This window comes from Heteronotia binoei, chromosome 13 (assembly GCF_032191835.1).
Source record: "Heteronotia binoei isolate CCM8104 ecotype False Entrance Well chromosome 13, APGP_CSIRO_Hbin_v1, whole genome shotgun sequence".
Lineage (NCBI taxonomy): Eukaryota > Metazoa > Chordata > Lepidosauria > Squamata > Gekkonidae > Heteronotia > Heteronotia binoei.
In genome coordinates, this window is record NC_083235.1 from 69,155,295 (window position 1) to 69,174,476 (window position 19,182).

The following is a 19,182-nucleotide window of genomic DNA, read 5'->3' on the forward strand; positions in this document are numbered from 1 at the left end:
CCCATGTGGGATTGCACAGAAGATCTGTGTTGAAAAAAAGCACTAATCGTTCCTGCATAACTAACTTCTGGAATTCTGACACAGGTTTGTGGGTGCAACCCCAAAATGGCCACCCCATGAGACAGAGCTAAGCACAAACATAAAGAGGGAGCCCAAGTGCAGGGGACCGGAGGAGTAATTTTTAAAAATACTCTAGGAAAGAGTCATAGAGAAAATAAAACCAATAGTGGTGTCAGCTGCCACCCGCAAAGCAACAGTAATCAGCACAGCCAATCAGATCTCCTGTCACCAGTCAGAAGCCCTGCTTAGCAGGAGCCTCATCTGCCCCAACTCACTTTATAAAAAAACACTCAGCGGTTGCCATGTTGGGGAATCCTGCACTAGAGTTACAGGAATAGTCCCCGCCTTTTAAAGCCTGACGTCTAGGAATGCTCTTGTGTGCTCTGCCCCCCAGACCCTCCAAAGCAAGCCTGTTTCAAGCATGACTTCTAAAAACATGTTTATTTAGTACTTTAAAGAGAACACATAGTCCAGCATTTCAACAGTGACCGAATATTTAGCAAGATTTCATGTATCATCTGGTCCATTGCAGATGGAGGCGTTTTGCTTAAACCGCTCAACAAGAGATAAAGCAGACTGTTCTGCTGGATAGTCCTGGGTCTGTATATATATATATACACATTAGGAAGTTTATCCTGTTTTCAAGAGTGGACAGAAGTGGTATCTCTCTTCCAAGTGGTAAATAAGAAATGGCGCTCTGAATCAAAGCCTGTTGCGATTTGTATACTGCCGTTCAGCAGTCAGTCATGCGAGCTGTTCCTTGGGATTCTTGTCTTGTGACTCCTCTGCCAGAGGCCCTTTGAAAAGCAGAGTGTCAGACCTCTCAGTAAATGCCATAGGTGGGCTCGTCACTGTCCCTATACCTGTCCAGGTACCTCAGAGGCTGGCGGTGTGGAAATTTCTTCTGTGGAGGGTGATACACAGGGGGCCGCACAAAGTCAAATACTGGCTCCTTCATGCCTGTAAGAGATGGATAGCACGTTCATTTTGCAAATTTAAAACCACTGCAAGCACATGCCTTAAGTACCCGCCATGCTTTTTCCCTTGTTTTTTAAGCACACACCACGTCAAAAGGTACCACAACATACTAAGCAGCCCATTGACAGCACATACAGCTTCTCTTGTCTTGCACCTCTATCCATTTCTGCTTGTTTCAGATGCTTGTTCAGAACAGAATGGTCCCTGTCTGATTAAAAGAAGCTGCTACTTACAGACAGATGCTGATTCATAGCCAGATTTATTTTACTACCTCTCTCTTCTGGTTCTCTACCTAACGCCTGGGCTAAACCCCTCTGTTTGCATGTCTCTGCAATAGACTAGAGCTAGATATAGCAATGTGCTCTCTGAAACTGTATCAGTTACAAAATACGGCTTCAGTATAAAATACAGTTCAGCATCTCACTGTCTTCCACACCAGCTATTAGGGCCCAACCTCACTCAGAACCACCTTCCAAAAAAAACAACAACACAAGAAATCAACACACAAGGAGAGATCAGAATTGACTTCTAGGCTAATGGCCTCCAAATTTACTAAATTTGGTACTTTGGTAAACGGCTTTGTTTTACTGTTTTTACTGGTTTATTGTTTAAATGTTGTAAATTGATGTATTGTAAAACTTAATCCCATGTAAGAACTTTTGTGTTGTGAGCCACCCTGAGCCGCTTTGGTGGGAAGGGCGGGATATAAACTAAATAAAATGAAAATGAAATGAAATATTGTAGAATCCAATTAACCTTGGTTCTGGGTTTTTAAAAAGCTTCTGATTCATATAGATACAGTTGAAAACCTCATTCACAAACAATTTCAGGCAGAGACTTAGGTCTGCATGCATACATCATGAACTACTGCAGAAGTAACATGGGGGAAGAAAAGTAAAGTGTGGTCCCCATACACGAAGCAGATGGTGGCGGGGGGATAATCAACAGCTGATTGCACAGAGGTTCCAGTTTGCATGTGAAGTTATTTGCAGGGATTAAGTGTTCTCTTCGTTTTTGGCTTTACAAGGTGTAAGTTCCATGTGGGTGGGTGCCCCATGCCCCCCCCCCCCCCCCAATACTCAGTTCTACCCTTTTCTAAGTTTCTTTTCCCTACAGCTGTTCGGAGCCACTGTTTCCATTCCTCTGGTGCCATTTTTATCTTCTGTTTATTCCCCACTACAGACAGGCCAATGAGGGGTGATGTGCTGAATAAGATACCATCATGATGCTATGTAACCAGATGTAGATATATGCTGATAATGAAGAAGGGCAAGTAAAAGATAACGCAGAGAGAAGACAATATGGCCTGAAAAGGTTCCATAAGGCAATCTTAGCCAGCGGAACATTTCCCACAGCCTTTACGGACCATTCCCCCCATCCTGAGGAAAAAAGACAGCATGTTTTTGATGTCAAGGAGGACATCCATGAAACAGGGCTCTCCCTTTCAGCTCGGACTTCTGTTATCTGTATGCTTCATAAGAGAACCTTGAGCTCCTCTTCCATTGTATTGTTTCAGCGCAAGCTCCTGGCAAACCCATGAAGCATAGTAACGCAGCAGAGCTTCAATGCCCTGTTTTTACACAAGCATGCCATAAGTCCTTCATCCCTAACGCTCCTTCAGGTTTCATGAGTTCTAATACTCTTCCCAGCTCTTTCAGCTCCTCCCAGAAAAACAGGTTGGGGTAGGGCTGTGGCAGAAGAAGGAGAAATAAGATTCCAGACTGTAAACTTGACGTTTTAAAACTAACATGTATATATACCCAAACGATTTACGCATTGGCTTATAATTACTGAACTTTGGTCTGGCTGCAGAATCTGCATTTCTATTCAAGGTTATAATACAGAATTCAAGATTCCCTGCCCTGCCCTGGATAGCTCAGGCAAGCCCGATCTCGTCAGATCTCGGAAACTAAGCAGGGCCGACCCTGGCAATTACTTGGATGGGAAACCTCCTTGAAATACCATCAGTCGGGAAGTGGGGGGCAGGCGATATCAAGCCACCACTCTGAAACATCCTAGCCCCGCTAGAGGTCCCTCTTCCAGGCACACAAGTACATTCACATACACAAAATGCTTTTTTTTTAAAAACACCCCTGAGGGTGGTCTTGTACTTACCGAGAAGTTGATGAAAAACATGCGTGACAGAATCGTCCCACTGGCACTGGAAAAATGCCAGCCCTGCTGGTGTCATCACTCCCTGATGCTTCTTGTAGAAATCGAACGTCCTGAAGGTTCTCATCTTCAGGCTGTGGCTGAGAAGACAGATGTAGCAAGAGAGAAGACAGATGTAGCAAGAGAGAAGACAGATTTAAAGGAGTGTTGTCCACTCTCGTTACGCCTGAGGTTGGTAGAGCTTGAACTGAGATCTGCTGGAGCTAGTCTTTCTGCGCACATTTTCTTAGGGAAGCAAGCTGAAGTACTGTCCCCGGCCAGGTATCTTTTCAACATCACTATCCCAAAATATCGGATAGCTTTCTCAAAAGCACGACTCAACGCACTTTTGTCTTTGGTGCTTTTGGGACGTTACGCTGGGTACCCACATCTGGAAAGATTGTGCCCCCGCAATTGCAATGAGGTTGAAACAACTCTCCACATCGTTTTGCACTGCCCTAATTACAATGACTTGAGGGCAAGACTAATCTCTCTGATTCTCAGGTCCATGGCGGGAAGGCAGGAGGATGAGCAAATTGCCTTCCTCCTGTCTGACGCTCATTCTGATGTTTCATCTAAGATTGCCCGTTTCTGTTACGCTGCTCAGTTGGAAAGGAGGGAAATTGAGAGTGCAAATCTTGGTTATGAGTTTTAACAATATGTGTAATAGGAGTCAGGAATTTTGTGTAAGAGGTGATGGGTTTGTTTTTATGTTTTTGTTTGTATTAAGCTGGTCGGACGACCGTGAATAAAGAACTACTACTACACTCTCGTTACCATTACCGTCCTGCTCAAGTCATCGCCAGTTTTCTTTGAGTGTTGTTATTGGGGGGGAAAAAAGAAGATTCAGAATATGCCGAACTGTTGAGAAGCCTACTTTAAACGAGAAACACAGCGATTACGCAGAACCTGAAGAGTTACCACGGCACTGGTCGCCTATCCTCCGTGGAATCTAGTTGTTCTGTCTGCTTGAAGAGAAGGAAGACGTAACGGTGGTATCCTGTTCCTCTGGCAGGAAATGGTGGGAAGTAATGGCAAATCTCATTGCCCGACTCTATTTTGTTGCCTGGAATGTCTGTCCTGTGAAGGGTACAATACAACTCAAAAAATAACTTTTTCAATGGACTCTGGTGCATAAAAAGCTTGTCACGATAAGGCCTACACAGACACTCAGAACCACAACTGCGGGGGGGGGGGGCGAGCACAGGAGGCTGCAGTGGGAAGCGCTGCAGTTGTCTTGGCCTACCATGATTCCAAGCCTGGCTTCCTGGACAGTATCACATTGGTTGCTGAGCAGCAATTCCGTTCCAGGTTTATCAACATACTAAATGCTACGCCAGTTTGGTGTAGTGGTTAAGTGTACAGACTCTTATCTGGGAGAACCGGGTTTGATTCCCCACTCTTCCACTCGTACCTGCTGGAATGGCCTTGGGTCAGCCATAGCTCTGGCAGAGGTTGTCCTTGAAAGGGCAGCTGCTGTGAGAGCCCTCTCCAGCCCCACCCACCTCACAGGGTGTCTGTTGTGGGGGAGGAAGGGAAAGGAGATTGTAGGCCGCTCTGAGGCTCTGTCCTTGAAACGGCAGCTGCTGTGAGAGCCCTCTCAGCCCCACCCACCTCACAGGGTGTCTGTTGTGGGGGAGGAAGGGAAAGGAGATTGTGGGCCGCTCTGAGGCTCTGTCCTTGAAAGGGCAGCTGCTATGAGAGCCCTCTCAGCCCCACCCACCTCACAGGGTGTCTGTTGTGGGGGGGAGAACTGGGTTTGATTCCCCACTCCTCCACTTGCACCTGCTAGCATGGCCTTGGGTCAGCCATAGCTCTGGCAGAGGTTGTCCTTGAAAGGGCAGCTGCTGTGAGAGCCCTCTCCAGCCCCACCCACCTCACAGGGTGTCTGTTGTGGGGGAGGATGGGAAAGGAGACTGTGAGCACCTCTGAGACTCTTCGGAGTGGAGGCCAGGATATAAATCCAATATCTTCATCTACCTCACAGGGTGTCTGTTGTGGGGGGGGGGGAGGTAAAGGAGATTGTGAGCTGCTCTGAGACTCTTCAGAGTGGAGGGCGGGATATAAATCCAATATCTTCATCTACCTCACAGGGTGTCTGTTGTGGGGGAAGAAGGGAAAGGAGATTGTAGGCTGCTCTGAGGCTCTGTCCTTGAAAGGGCAGCTGCTGTGAGAGCCCTTTCCAGCCCCACCCACCTCACAGGATGTCTGTTGTGGGGGAGGAAGGGAAAGGAGATTGTGAGCTGCTCTGAGACTCTTTGGAGTGGAGGGCGGGATATAAATCCAATATCATCATCTTCTTAAAATGTGATGGATTAACAGCCAATACTCACACCAGCCAGTGGACATACTCCATATTGGTGTCACACAGGTGCCCATCTACATGCAGAACACATATTGAAACTAAATTCAATGACATCTTGATTTATATAGCTGTTCCCTGTTGAAAAACCCCTCTTGCTGTACAAATCATTCCTTTCCCCCAGGGCCTTGTTTTTTCCAGTGGATTTATTTATTTCAATTTATATACCACCCTTCCCTGAGTCCACAAGGCTCAGGGCGGTTAACAAGAAGAAGTGCAACAGAATCCAGAATTAAAACAGTCAAGTTACAATTTTTAAAAACATTAACATTAGGTGGTGCTAAATACAGTATGCGTTATTTTCCTACAAGCAGGAAACAGCAAGGTGGGGGAGGAAGTGCCGGATAAGGTGGTACCTGCTGCCTCCCCAACTAAAAGCCTGGCTCTTATTGCTGTGGTATGAGTTAATCCTGTTATGGTAATGGTGCTACTGTTGGTAAGTTGCATTTCGCCCCACAGTAAAAGAACCACAAGACTATGCCACTGTGTGACACAGAGTGTTGGACTGGATGGGCCATTGGCCTGATCCAACATGGCTTCTCTTATGTTCTTCTGTGATACAGAGTGTTGGACTGGATGGGCCATTGGCCTGATCCAACATGGCTTCTCTTATGTTCTTATGTGACACAGAGTGTTGGACTGGATGGGCCACTGGCCTGATCCAACATGGCTTCTCTTATGTTCTTCTGTGATACAGAGTGTTGGACTGGATGGGCCATTGGCCTGATCCAACATGGCTTCTCTTATGTTCTTATGTGACACAGAGTGTTGGACTGGATGGGCCACTGGCCTGATCCAACATGGCTTCTCTTATGTTCTTATGTGACACAGAGTGTTGGACTGGATGGGCCTTTGGCCTGATCCAACATGGCTTCTCTTATGTTCTTATGTGACACAGAGTGTTGGACTGGAGGGGCCATTGACCTGATCCAACATGGCTTCTCTTATGTAACACAGAGTGCTGGACTGGATGGGCCATTGGCCTGATCCAACATGGCTTCTCTTATGTTCTTACGTGATACAGAGTGTTGGACTCGATGGGCCACTGGCCTGATCCAACATGGCTTCTCTTATGTTCTTTTGTGACACGGAGTGTTGGACTGGATTGGCCATTGGCCTGATCCATCATGGCTTCTCTTATGTTCTTATGCTTCAGAGTCAAAAGAGCCTCAACCACTACCAAACCAATTCAACCTTCCACTCCTGTTCGTCAACAGAGCCATCCCCTGCCAACATCAGGGATTTCAAGGCCATGATTAAATCATGCCGTACAATCACAATAACCACAAGCACGGCTATGTTAACTGCTAACCCCGCTTTGGCTGATTATAGTAGCCACAAAATCCATGTTCTAACTAGCAGCCCCATAGCAATAAAATACCCTGCTCCTAGTCTAAGCCTACAGGACTTGCTACAAAATCTCTTTAAAAGAGTTTGCACTCACCCAGGTTAGTGAACAGGAGGGTCCACAGGGAACCTTCATCTGCTTCAAATGTGACTTCGGGAGGGTTAAGAGCCTGAAACAAAATGCAGCCACAACTGTAAGGCAATTAAGACATTGGCTTCAAATTCTGAGGGTAAGGGGTCTAAGTTTCATTTGGTCTCCTGTTTGCCATGCACTCCTCAGTCCAAAGAGCATAATGCATCAAGCAGAGATCAAAGAATCAAATATACTATAACATCAATCTGATGAAAAATAAGGACTCTAAAAGGACTTAATATAACCCCCCAAGAGAGAGAGAGACTCTATCTGTGTTTTATAGAGCCATGGTAGCATAATTAAGTCGTTTTAGAGAGATCACATCAGTATGGCACAAGGTACATTATACCCGGTTACAGGAGAAAGAGGAGAAAATGGCATATTACGTATGTTAGCAGCAACAGGTTTGACTGAGGGCCAAGGAGCTGAAGTATCTGCTTTGGTTGCACCATCAATTGCATTCAATTAAACATGAAGAAAAACAGCAAGCAACATTTATGGAAATATGATACAGAAGGTCATTGTCACAAAAATATATATATTTTTGCTGCTCCTATTAGTTTGCATTGAGGTAACTTAAGTGAACCGTCTGATTAATCTTATAAATGCATATCTCAAATATACACCATTTCTTTCATGTCACCTGGATGAGTAAAAAGAAAGTTTTCAGCATGCCCAAACAAGACCGTAGAAGTAGAATCTTTTTCTTAAAATTATTAATAGATCTATTCATATTTCTGCAATTCTTTTTAATATACCCAAGTCCATGTTTTCTGTTAAATTCTGTGTGCTTGGTACAGTACCTCTGTGGGGGTCACTAAATTCCCATGATAAACTGGCACAACATATTCCTCATCAGACTTATATTCCACTCTTAGAAGAACTCTGGGAACAAAAGTGGCATCATCAAACAAGTCATGGTATAGTCCATAATGTTCTGCTATGCGCTGCTTGTGGTATGGGCCATTGGTTCTCTCCCATTCAGCTTTGACCTCATCAAGTGGAATCAACACTGCAAATAGAAATGGAGTACAGCAAAACACTGATCGGCTAAGCTTCTACAAATACCAAAGGAATAGATGTTGGCTCAAGGAAACATACGTGTCCTGAGACGGGATGCTCTTTCCAATTCCACGCTGGTCAAATTCTGTCTCCTTATAGCTTTTCTCTCTTTAAGTATTGTTGTCCATTGCGTACGAGGATGAGGCAGGCCAATGTCTATCTTTGCCTGTTCATCTAGATTTAAAAAAGCGTACAAAATAAACCCCACATTCCTTTCTCTCTCCCTCCAATTGTGATGAAGATCCAACTAGGAAAGTCCAAGAGGCTCAACAGATCCAACCTTTCACCTTATGGTTTAGGTTAGTCTTGTAAATAACCTTTTACCAGCCAGTCTGCAGCAACTTCACAATGCCCCTATGTGAACAGGCTTCTGATTCACTAGATCAAATCTGTATGTAATGTAACCCAGTAAAAGAAACAAAGAGTAACTGTTGCAGGAACTCAGTAAAATTAGCTTTCAGTTCACAACGTCAGAATTGTCCCTTTCACTTAGTAACACTGAAGGTAGCATTTTATTCGTTTAAGCCCAATTGCAATAGCTGGGTTATCAGCACCCACCTATGGTAACCTCACAATGGGGCAGGAACAAAGGAATTAACCGATAAGCTCTTTTGATCCAATCCTATGGAAGTTTATAATAATAATAATAATATTTAATTTATATCCCGCCCTCCCCGCCGAAGCAGGCTCAGGGCGGCTTACATAACATAATATAAAATGCAAACATTACAATAATACAATAATAAAAGTACACTGGTTACGTAACAATTATATATTACAGTTCAATTATATGTATTATTACATTAAAACTATCTAATTAAAACCATCAAATTTAAAAACCAACACATTAGTTTGGTGCTACAGTCTTGATGTTACTCATCTTACAATTTACGTGACGATGGTACAATATAGGTTCCACATTAAGAGAAAGCCAACTGAAAGAGGGTAGGTCTTGCAGGCCCGAATCTCAAATAATACAAATGATACAAAGAACAATAAGGTATCTGTACTCCCCCAAGCAATGCACTCTAAGGTTTTGGTATAGGAACCGGCCTTAAAATAGTTCGTAGTTGTGTGCTGTAGGGTGGAGTCCTTAATATTTCCGCTTGTGACGTCGTAGTGGAGAGAAAAAGGACCGTATAGAAAGGAGTAAGTCCCACTGTATTTAATGAGGCTTCCTTCAAAATAAACATAAGATCGTAGCCTGTTTGTGAAGGTGCCAATCATACCTTCTGGGTGGTGAGGGGAAGACGACAGCAGAGACTGGAAACTTATTTATTTAGCTTCCTAGTTCTAGTTACTTAGTGATGAGGTATGTTTTGCAAAATGCTCAGAATACCCTCTTGCCTGAGGCCTGACATTTCAAAGTACTGGACTGAAGCCAGGCCTACTAAATCTTGGTTCAAATTAACTCTATACCGGGTGGAAATATCCACTTGCATAGCTTTATTATACTGCGGTTTGGACAGTAGGGTGCGGGGCTGAGAAAGTCCTTTGCATTTGGGTGTTTGAAACATGTGAAAGATGCTAGTAGTGCAAGTCTCAAGGATAGGGATAACCTTTATTATAAAATAATCTGAAATTAGTGTTTGGGGGATTTTAGGGTAGTTTAACTTTAAAAGAAAATCCTTCAGACAATGATTACTTAGCAAAGATCTCTTTATTCTTGTGGTAAACTATCACAGAGGCAAGCCTCCTATGCATACTTGGCTATAGCTTTCTGGTGTTCACTGTCCCCTTTCCGGGAGTGGAGAGAGAATTCCAGGGGGAGGAAAGCCACTTCTTCAGCAGTAAACTGCAAAGTCACATGTGCCCACCCCCCCCCCCCCCGGCTCATTACCTGGCTCTGAAGTTGTGTGTTTCTTGTAGGTTGCCCACCAGTGAAGTTTCTTTTTCTCTTTTTCGGCCACCTTGAAATAACGACGATAGCTGCGATACTTTTCCAATGCTTCCAAGTTGCTGACATCTATATCTTCATTAGGCATCGGCCCCAGAGGTACCCCACGCTTGCATATAACAGCTAAAAACAAAACAGGTATTTTACAAAGATTTGCATAATATAGCTGGAACCACATTCAGCCCTCCCATATTCAAACCATCATGAGTGGAAGTACCAACAAGAAGATCAAACGACACACTGGCAAAGCCACAGCAGACACAGAAGAGATAATGATGAAGGGAGTATGTCAATTTTAACACTACTCTGTCTTCTTCCAAGCCTCAGAGTCAGATCTAACAACAGGCTAGCACATCTCTGCTTGTTGCAGCATCATTCAATGCAAAATAACGATACACTACTCACCCACAGACACTCTATTCATCAGTGCCTGAAGAAGAACCCAATTACAAAAAATAAGAGGCAATCACTTAAAGGGTACTTCCGCTATACTATTAGATTCCTTATGGGGAAGGAGTGGAGACATGAGGATTCAGGGGATGCTGTTTCATTTTTTTTTTTTTTTTTAGAAAGAAAATTGGGAAACTTAATCGGGACACTGGAAAAAAACTCTGATGAAATATTTTCTCTTTTGTAATGAGTGGCTGCCATCACCATTTTAGGGAATAACTTGACCATTTCAAAAAAAAATGCCGTGAGGACCTGATCTTGAAAAGACATGCTGGGGTGGGGGGATGACAAGATCACCTGGTCCCCTGTGCCACAGACCCAATTTTGCAACTTTTAAGAAACATCAAATTCTTCCCTAAAATGGCAAAAGTAGCCAGAGACTGAACTCATGGCCACTGTAATGTCTAGGATAAGATTGTGCCCTGTAGATCTTCACAAGACAACTCTTACTCTGAAGATAACGGATTTTCAGCGGCAGCCCTGTGAGTCCAATCTGTGCAAAATGATTTAAACCAGTTCAAGGCACATTCTGTTATATCACCTCCTGCCTCCGAATGCTTCAACAGGATGATACGATCTACTGTATCAAAGTCTTCAGATAAATCCAGTAGAAGTAACAATGAAGCATGGACTTGGGTTACATCCTAAAGCCACCTGCATGAAGAAGGTCTCAAATTCAATTTCCAGCATTTCCAGTTAGAAATATCTCAAGCGGAAAAGACCACCACCAGAAGCCTTGGTAAACTACTACCAGATACTGAGCTACATGGATCAACAGCCTGTATAAACAGCTTCATAGGTTTATATGCTAGAATATCTAATAAATAAATTCTTGGTAATTCTCATTTTATTGCAAAACTTATACTCTGCCTTTCTGCTCTTATAAGGCCCAATTAAAATATTAAGAGCCAGTTTGGTGTAGTGGTTAAGTGTGCAGACTCTTATCTGGGAGAACCGGGTTTGATTCCCCACTCCTCCACTTGCACCTGCTGGAATGGCCTTGGGTCAGCCATAGCTCTGGCAGAGGTTGTCCTTGAAAGGGCAGCTGCTGTGAGAGTCCTCTCAGCCTCACCCACCTCACAGGGTGTCTGTTGTGGGGGAGGAAGGGAAAGGAGATTGTAGGCCACTCTGAGGCTCTGTCCTTGACAGGGCAGCTGCTGTGAGAGCCCTCTCAGACCCACCCACCTCACAGGGTGTCTGTTGTGGGGGAGGAAGATAAAGGAGATTGTGAGCCGCTCTGAGACTCTGAGTGGAGGGCGGGATATAAATCCCATATCATCTTCTTAAAAACACAAATTCAAAATGTACAATAAAAATCATCTCTTAAAAACCATTAAAACCAATAAAACACACGTCATTAGAATCATACAAAAACATAAAAAGAATGGTTAGATCATTGGGCAGAAAAGAGATCACCAAGAAAAAGGTAAATTAATAATAATAATAATACATTTTATTTGTATCCCGCCCTCCCCGCCTAGGCAGGCTCAGGGCGGCTGACAACATTTTAAGTATTTTTAAACAAAAAAGTATTCATCCATTGGCAGATGACAGCAACAGAATGGGATAGATGAGTCTCCTAGGGAGAGCATTTCAGAGTTCTGGTACCACAAAGAAAGGCTCTATCACAAGTCACCATCCATCTAGCTGAAGATGGCAGGGGCAATCAAAGCAGGTCCTCTGAAGAAAACCAAGAGTGCACGATAGGTTCAGAAAAGACGAATAAACTGAGAAATATCCAAAACAACTGGAGAGGTTGGCACACTGGTGCCATCTGATTCTGTCATTGCTAATGTAGAGTTCAAGTCAGAATGGATGTGAGACATTTTATCTGCAAAGTGCTGAGCAAACACAGTCACAGCAGGCCACTGAACTGTCCATCTGCTTCTGCGGGCCAGAACCCAACAGGCCTCTGACCACTTGGAACAGTTCTGGCCTACACAGTGTGGATGCCACAGTGGCAGAAAAGTGTATTTTCTTTGCAGCTATCACTATCACTGAGTATACCATAAATAATATTTTGCCCATGTCTTACCAGCTTCAACCCAAGTCTTCTTTTACTGTCACTCTAGCCATCTCCTTCTAGCTGTCCTTCTCACTGCCCACAGCCACTCAGCAAACCAACTGGCTATCTGGGGCCTCACTTCTGAGAGAAGACACCTGGCAGCATTTCTTCATTCCAGAGGTCAAACAGGGCATCAATAAAAGTATAAGACACATCAACAGGAAAATCCCCTAGAGCCATCTCAAAGCCATTTTAAATCCATCTGGTTATCGGGACGTTTTAATAGCTACCCCATCCCCCACAGAGTCTTGCTATTCCTGTAAGACTTATATCACTTATTATATCCATGTGAATCTATACACCACAGTGGTATGAAACAACCTTTTTGTAGCTTTACTATAAGATGCAGGGGCAATCATCTGGGCTTAGAAGAATAACACCTTGCCTCAGGGAGTAAGACAAACTACACGCACATGGTAATTATTATTTTTTATATAATTATGTCAGATAAACTTACGATACACCTGCAAGGCAGATCAAATTCATTCTCCCAGTACAAGATCAGCAGGCTGCGACTGAGATAAGCGCCAAGGGCTTCCGAAGCGACAGGCACAGCAGCTGTTAGACTCAAGAATCTCTCCGAAGAATTTTGGTATCATAAAAGTCCTTTTCTACAAAACATTGAGTCGTCCCATTCACTGACCTCAAGCACGGAAGTAATGACGTCACACATTAGAAACAAGCTCCATTGCTGGCTTGGCTAATTAAATCACACTAAACGATGACAACTAGTGGGAGAGCTAGTTTGGTGTAGTGGTTAAGTGTGCGGACTATTATCTGGGAGAACCGGGTTTGATTCCCCACTCCTCCACTTGCACCTGCTGGCATGGCCTTGGGTTAGCCACAGCTCTGGCAGAGGTTGTCCCTGAAAGGGCAGCTGCTGTGAGAGCCCTCTCAGCCCCACCCACCTCACAGGGTGTCTGTTGTGGGGGGAGAACCGGGTTTGATTCCTCACTCCTCCACTTGCAGCTGCTGAAATGGCCTTGGGTCAGCCATAGCTCTGGCAGGGGTTGTCCTTGAAAGGGCAGCTGCTGTGAGAGGCCTCTCAGCCCCACCCACCTCACAGGGTGTCTGTTGTGGGGGGAGAACCGGGTTTGATTCCCCACTCCTCCACTTGCAGCTGCTGGAATGGCCTTGGGTCAGCCATAGCTCTGGCAGGGGTTGTCCTTGAAAGGGCAGCTGCTGTGAGAGCCCTCTCAGCCCCACCCACCTCACAGGGTGTCTGTTTGGGAGAGGAAGGGAAAGGAGATTGTGAGCCGCTCTGAGACTCTTCGGAGTGGAGGGCGGGATATAAATCCAATACCTTCATCTACCTCACAGGGTGTCTGTTGTGGGGGCGAAAGGGAAAGGAGATTGTGAGCCGCTCTGAGACTCTTCGGAGCAGAGGGTGGGATATAAATCCAATATCTTTTTCTACCTCACAGGGTGTCTGTTGTGGGGGAGGAAGGGAAAGGAGATTGTGAGCCGCTCTGAGACTCTTCGGAGTGGAGGGCGGGATATAAATCCAATATCTTCATCTACCTCACAGGGTGTCTGTTGTGGGGGAGGAAGGGAAAGGAGATTGTGAGCCGCTCTGAGACTCTTCGGAGTGGAGGGCGGGATATAAATCCAATATCTTCATCTACCTCACAGGGTGTCTGTTGTGGGGGAGGAAGGGAAAGGAGATTGTGAGCTGCTCTGAGACTCTTCGGAGTGGAGGGCGGGATATAAATCCAATATCTTTTTCTACCTCACAGGGTGTCTGTTGTGGGGGGGGAGGAAGGGAAAGGAGATTGTGAGCCGCTCTGAGACTCTTCAGAGTGGAGAGCAGGATATAAATCCAATATCTTCATCTACCTCACAGGGTGTCTGTTGTGGGGGAGGAAGGGAAAGGAGATTGTGAGCCGCTCTGAGACTCTTCGGAGCGGAGGGCGGGATATAAATCCAATATCTTCATCTACCTCACAGGGTGTCTGTTGTGGGGGAGGAAGGGAAAGGAGATTGTGAGCCGCTCTGAGACTCTTCGGAGCGGAGGGCGGGATATAAATCCAATATCTTCTAGTATCTTCAACGAAGAAACTAGCTCCAGAAGGCCAACACCACGTACAGGGCATCTCACCAAAGTCCTTAGAAAGCACCGTTCTAAAGGCTTCAGAGGTCAAGGCGGCCCATTACTTACCAGTAGTACTAAAGGTTCGGCTGTTCCAAATTCCATGCGACACTGCTCTAAGCACGGGCGCCGCCATTTTCCCGGCTGCCGTCTCCCTCCTAGAGAAAGGCCCCTCTCGACGGCGACGCCCTTTGACGTCATGAGGAGCGTGGATTGCTTACTTCAGTGCCTGATTGGACTAGCTTCTGGCAGAAACGTAGAAAAAGGGTTTCTAATAGTTTCTAAAGGGCAATAATAATAATAATAAAATCATTAAGGGCTGGCCAGAGTGGTCACTGCACTGCAACCCCCCCCCCTCCCCCGTGCTTCGAAAGCATTTTAAGCAGCGCCTGTGGATTCATTCATTGTGTTTGGTGGAAGCAGTTTGTGATAGGAAAGTCAGTTCTCGGGAGCAGGCAGGGCAACAAGGGCAGGGGAGGAAGGACAGAAATAAAGACTAATATGACCAATTTCGCACCAGAGCTTTAATCCTGGTTTAACTCTATCCCCAAACTGACTTTCTACGCTAGAATCAGAGAAACCAACTTTATGACTCTTATGATTCTATGGTTTTAGTGTAGAAAGTCAGTTTTGGGGACAGAGTTAAACCAGGATTAAAGCTCTGGTGCGAAATTGGTCTTAATTGTTGCAAGGTTCGTACTAGAGGAACGAATGGGAAAAAGTGAAGGATTTGAAAAAGTGAACGTGAAGGGGAGGAGGGGGATTCAGAGACGAGTACAAAGAAGAGGCGCAAAGTGGAGGGGTATGGAAAAGTACTCCGGTAACAACAGAAAGACAGCCCAGGCTAGTCCGATCTCCTCGGGTCATCGCAGAACATAAACAGGGTATGCCCCCGTCAGTATTTGGAGGGGAGGTCACTAAGGAATACCAGGGTCGCTGCACAGAGGGAGGCAATGGCAAACGACCTGTTACTGTCTTGCATTAAAAATCCCATCGGGCTGCAATAAATCAGCTGTGACTTGACAGCAATGAATAAAAGAGGCCAATGAAATAACAATGGGGCGGTATAATAGTGTGAAACAGTAAAAGGCAGTGCCATCCTAACTTAAGCCATGCTCTTCTAAGGCTACTGATGTCCAAGAATTTTGAAGGGTGTAACTGTTTAGGATGGCACTGCTTATAAACAGATATTTGGCAAAACTTAAGAAGAACGCTGTGTTACACAGTTACACTAGTATTCAATACATTTCAATTTTTTTTTTTAAAGTGTTTCAGTCTTGTCTTTGGCTTCATCACCTGCATTATTTGAAATTGACAACCAGCTGCAATCAACATGGTGTATCTTAGCAGCTTGGGGACTTGTAATTTCTATCTTGAAACGGAAACAATATTCATTGTGGGCTTGTGATACCAAAAATATACAGTGAAACTTAAAAATGAAAGACTGAAACAACTTTTTTGAAAAATGGGAATTTATTGAATATTAGCAGACCTTGTTTTGGGCAGGAGCACACAGCAGCAAAGCTCCGGAACCTCTAAATTTTATTGTGCTCTTTCTTTCTTATACCACTTCCCCCATACTTGCTTCTGGGCTCCATTGTTCAAACCCCCTGTGAGAATTTTGCTGAGCTCTGATCTGACAAATTTTCTAATATTTTTCCCCCACAGAACCAAAACATATAAAGCAGACAGATGAAAATCTTCATCATGCCACTTTGGCCACATCGGAGAAAGTCATTTTAAAAGTATGATGGGAGTAAGGTTTTATTATGACCATTATAATTCAAGAAGCATTTTAAGGTAGATGCTGAGCGGATATAATTTAGTCCACCTTCTGGTGATGTCAGGGGGGTGGGGCATATGCAAATGAGTGGTACTAATGAGCTCCAGCACCTCTTTTTCTACAGAATGACCTCTGAATATTAGTGTAACTTTGTAACGGTGTTTTTTGTAAGTTTTGCCAAATCCCCATACTGTGGTTTCCTTGTGTTTTTTTTTTGTATGAACAGATATTGTCAGAATCTCAGGTGAGAGCAGATGATGAATTTGGGGAATATTAAGATAGGATGGCAGGAGGCAGGGAGGGGCAAAGATAAAACATGAGGGAGAGCAAGAGGCACCCTACGGTCCCTAGGTTCAGAAGAAGAGCAAATCTTGAATGTCCAGGGCCAGAGAATAATTGGAAGGAGAAGGGGAGGGGGAATAAAGGAAAAGAGAAGAAAACAAGAAGACTGTTCACCTTATATGGATCAAAGCTATGAAGATTTATATGTTGAGTTTCATACAGTTATTCTGAAATTTGGTTTGCTGTGATCAGCTGCATGTGTGTGTGTCCCTCAATTCTGCTGCTTTCATCCCAAGGGGGAAATCACTGAAAATACGCTTTAACAAATTGGGAGCCTGAAAGAATGGTGGTTGTTGGCAGTAAACAGTTGGGAAACATCCTCCTGACCCAAATCTCCTCCAGGATACTCCGGTAACAACAGAGGCTGTTAGGAAGTTTGAGTATGTCAATTCCCCCATCTTCCTCCTCCCAAGCTCCCAGTTTTACTGACTATAATATAGTGGGTTCAACACAATGAAGAAGCAAGGTGGTAATGGTCATAGCTCTTTATTAGGTGCAGCATAGGGCTGCACGCTAAGACTGGAGAGCTAAGCCAACGGGGCCAACAATATACAACTCGGGGTTCCTGCGCAAGCACGTTATTGGATCATTCAAACCAGCAGGGCAGCAGGGACTTGGATCCTACTGCTCATTGTTCCCGTGTCCCCAAGCTCAGTCCTTATGGCTCCAATGAGTTCGGCAGGAACACCCATTGTAGTCTTCACTTAGGTCCTCATACACAACACTGACTCTTCACATTATAACAGCTATGAACATACTTAGAACATCCTGGGCTTTTTTTTTTAGAGGGGGGGTTGTGGGAGGGTTTTATTTTGTTTTAATTCACAAGCCAATGTTTTCTTGCGTTCCTAGGAAGTCTGCCAGACAAGAAGAAATTGCAACTTGGACTGTAGGTGGGCCTGTTTTGCTGCCTTTGTGATAAGAGCTAACAAGAGTTTAATATTAGAGGAAACTAGCTCGAAGCCTGTGAGGAATCATGTACAATGTAGACAACTTGCAATTTCTCCCTCACCACCTAAGTTGGGGGCTTGAGCGGCCCCATTTTTCCATCTCTGCTTCTTCCTTTTAAAAATCTCAGCATACCATGTGTCTTGTATTTATCATTCAGTTTTTAAACTTATAAAAATTGTATTTTCTACACACTTCAGGAGTCCCTAAAGTATTATAAACCTCTACTTGTCTACTGGTAACCTGATTCTGTCATTCGCACAAGGCATTCACCGCACTACTAATTGTATAAGGAATGTGTACTAGCTGTCCTTAAGCACCAGAGGTCAGTGTTAAATCAGAAATGGATCCAGGAGGCTCGAGTTCTGTGAAACTGGAATTTGTCTATAAGGGGCTGGTTATTGTGTCAGATTGTTATGCGTAATGTCCCTCAAAGGGTCTGAATGTTCAAAGCCAGGTAATTCTTTAAGATAAAACAATCACGACAATGTTGTAAATGAAGTCGTTTGAGATGTTTCTCTGAGAGAGGCAGTGCAGGAAGAAGAATTAATGCCCCCCTCCCCCCTCCAACCCAGCAGTTCCAGTCTACCTTTGCCCTCTGTTATTTAGTTAAGGAAAATATTTGCAGATCTGCCAATTAATATCCCATACCACCAGTATTTATTTCATCACATAACTTTACCCGCATTCTAATTGTCTTTGAAATGTACAGTGATTTAGCCTCTAAGGCAGGGGTCCTCAAACTACGGCCCGCGGGCCAGATGCGGCCCGCTGAGGACGTTTATGCGGCCCGCCGGGTTATGGCAAAATCAGACCGGAAGTGACGTTCGACCTAAACTCGCGTTAGCAACGCACACTTCCGGCACTGGGCCGAGGCGGCGGAGACAGAGTGTGAGGCGATACCGAGGTGAGGTGAGTTCCCAGGCTGGGGTGTGTGGTGTGGGGAAGGGAGAGAGATGCAGAAGACGGAGAACTGACGGCCCGCGGCCTTGTACAGTAACGGCAGTCCGGCCCTCCAACAGTCTGAGGGACAGTGAACTGGCCCCCTATTTAAAAAGTTTGAGGACCCCTGCTCTAAGGGAACGAATGGCTTCAATCTCTGCAACCTTGCAATCTTAGATAGCAGACGGACAGATACACGACAGAACTGGTTAGCCTCTACTGAATTCTCCTGCATTCCACCAGAACAAAATACTGTGACAAACTACAGGGTTGCTAATTAGCTTGGCCTCCTGCGGCACTGCCCCACTGAATTAAAATGTATTGGGGTATAGCTAGGCTGGTTCATTCAGATGATTTTTTGATTCTGTCTGACTAAATAATACTGACCTTTGCTTTATTACTGTTTCTCATCATCCAAGTTGCAGCATGGAAAAAAAAAAACATTTCTCTCCCTGATGGAAACTCTAATGTGAAAAGAACAAGATATTGACGTTGAGAGATTAAATCCCCAGCTCCAGCTATGTTATATTAACTAGGGGTGAGGTCTGACGTTCATTATATCCCGTTACCGGC

The 19,182-nt window shown here is 44.6% G+C and overlaps 1 protein-coding gene across 1 annotated transcript; it reads right to left on the reverse strand.

The window, feature by feature from the left end:
• Positions 1-486: 486 nt before the first annotated feature.
• MRPL38 (mitochondrial ribosomal protein L38) lies at positions 487-14,844 on the reverse strand. The gene is made up of 9 exons (XM_060252423.1): positions 14,664-14,844; positions 9,934-10,113; positions 8,133-8,267; positions 7,835-8,043; positions 6,996-7,068; positions 5,523-5,568; positions 4,111-4,269; positions 3,154-3,290; positions 487-1,020 (listed from the first exon to the last, which is right to left on the reverse strand). Exons 1-9 carry the CDS (start codon positions 14,728-14,730, stop codon positions 884-886), a joined length of 1,143 nt encoding a protein of 380 aa, XP_060108406.1. The 5' UTR covers positions 14,731-14,844; the 3' UTR covers positions 487-883.
• Between the last annotated feature and the right edge of the window lie 4,338 nt (positions 14,845-19,182).

Coding starts and splice junctions, on each gene's coding strand:
- MRPL38 (XM_060252423.1), bottom strand. CDS start 14,730: ATGGCGGCGCCCGTGCTTAGAGCAGTGTCGCATGGAATTTGGAACAGC. Junction 8,044..8,132: donor AGCATCCCGTCTCAGGACAC/GTATGTTTCCTT, acceptor TTCTATTTGCAG/TGTTGATTCCACTTGATGAG. Junction 7,069..7,834: donor ATTTAGTGACCCCCACAGAG/GTACTGTACCAA, acceptor ATTTTGTTTCAG/GCTCTTAACCCTCCCGAAGT.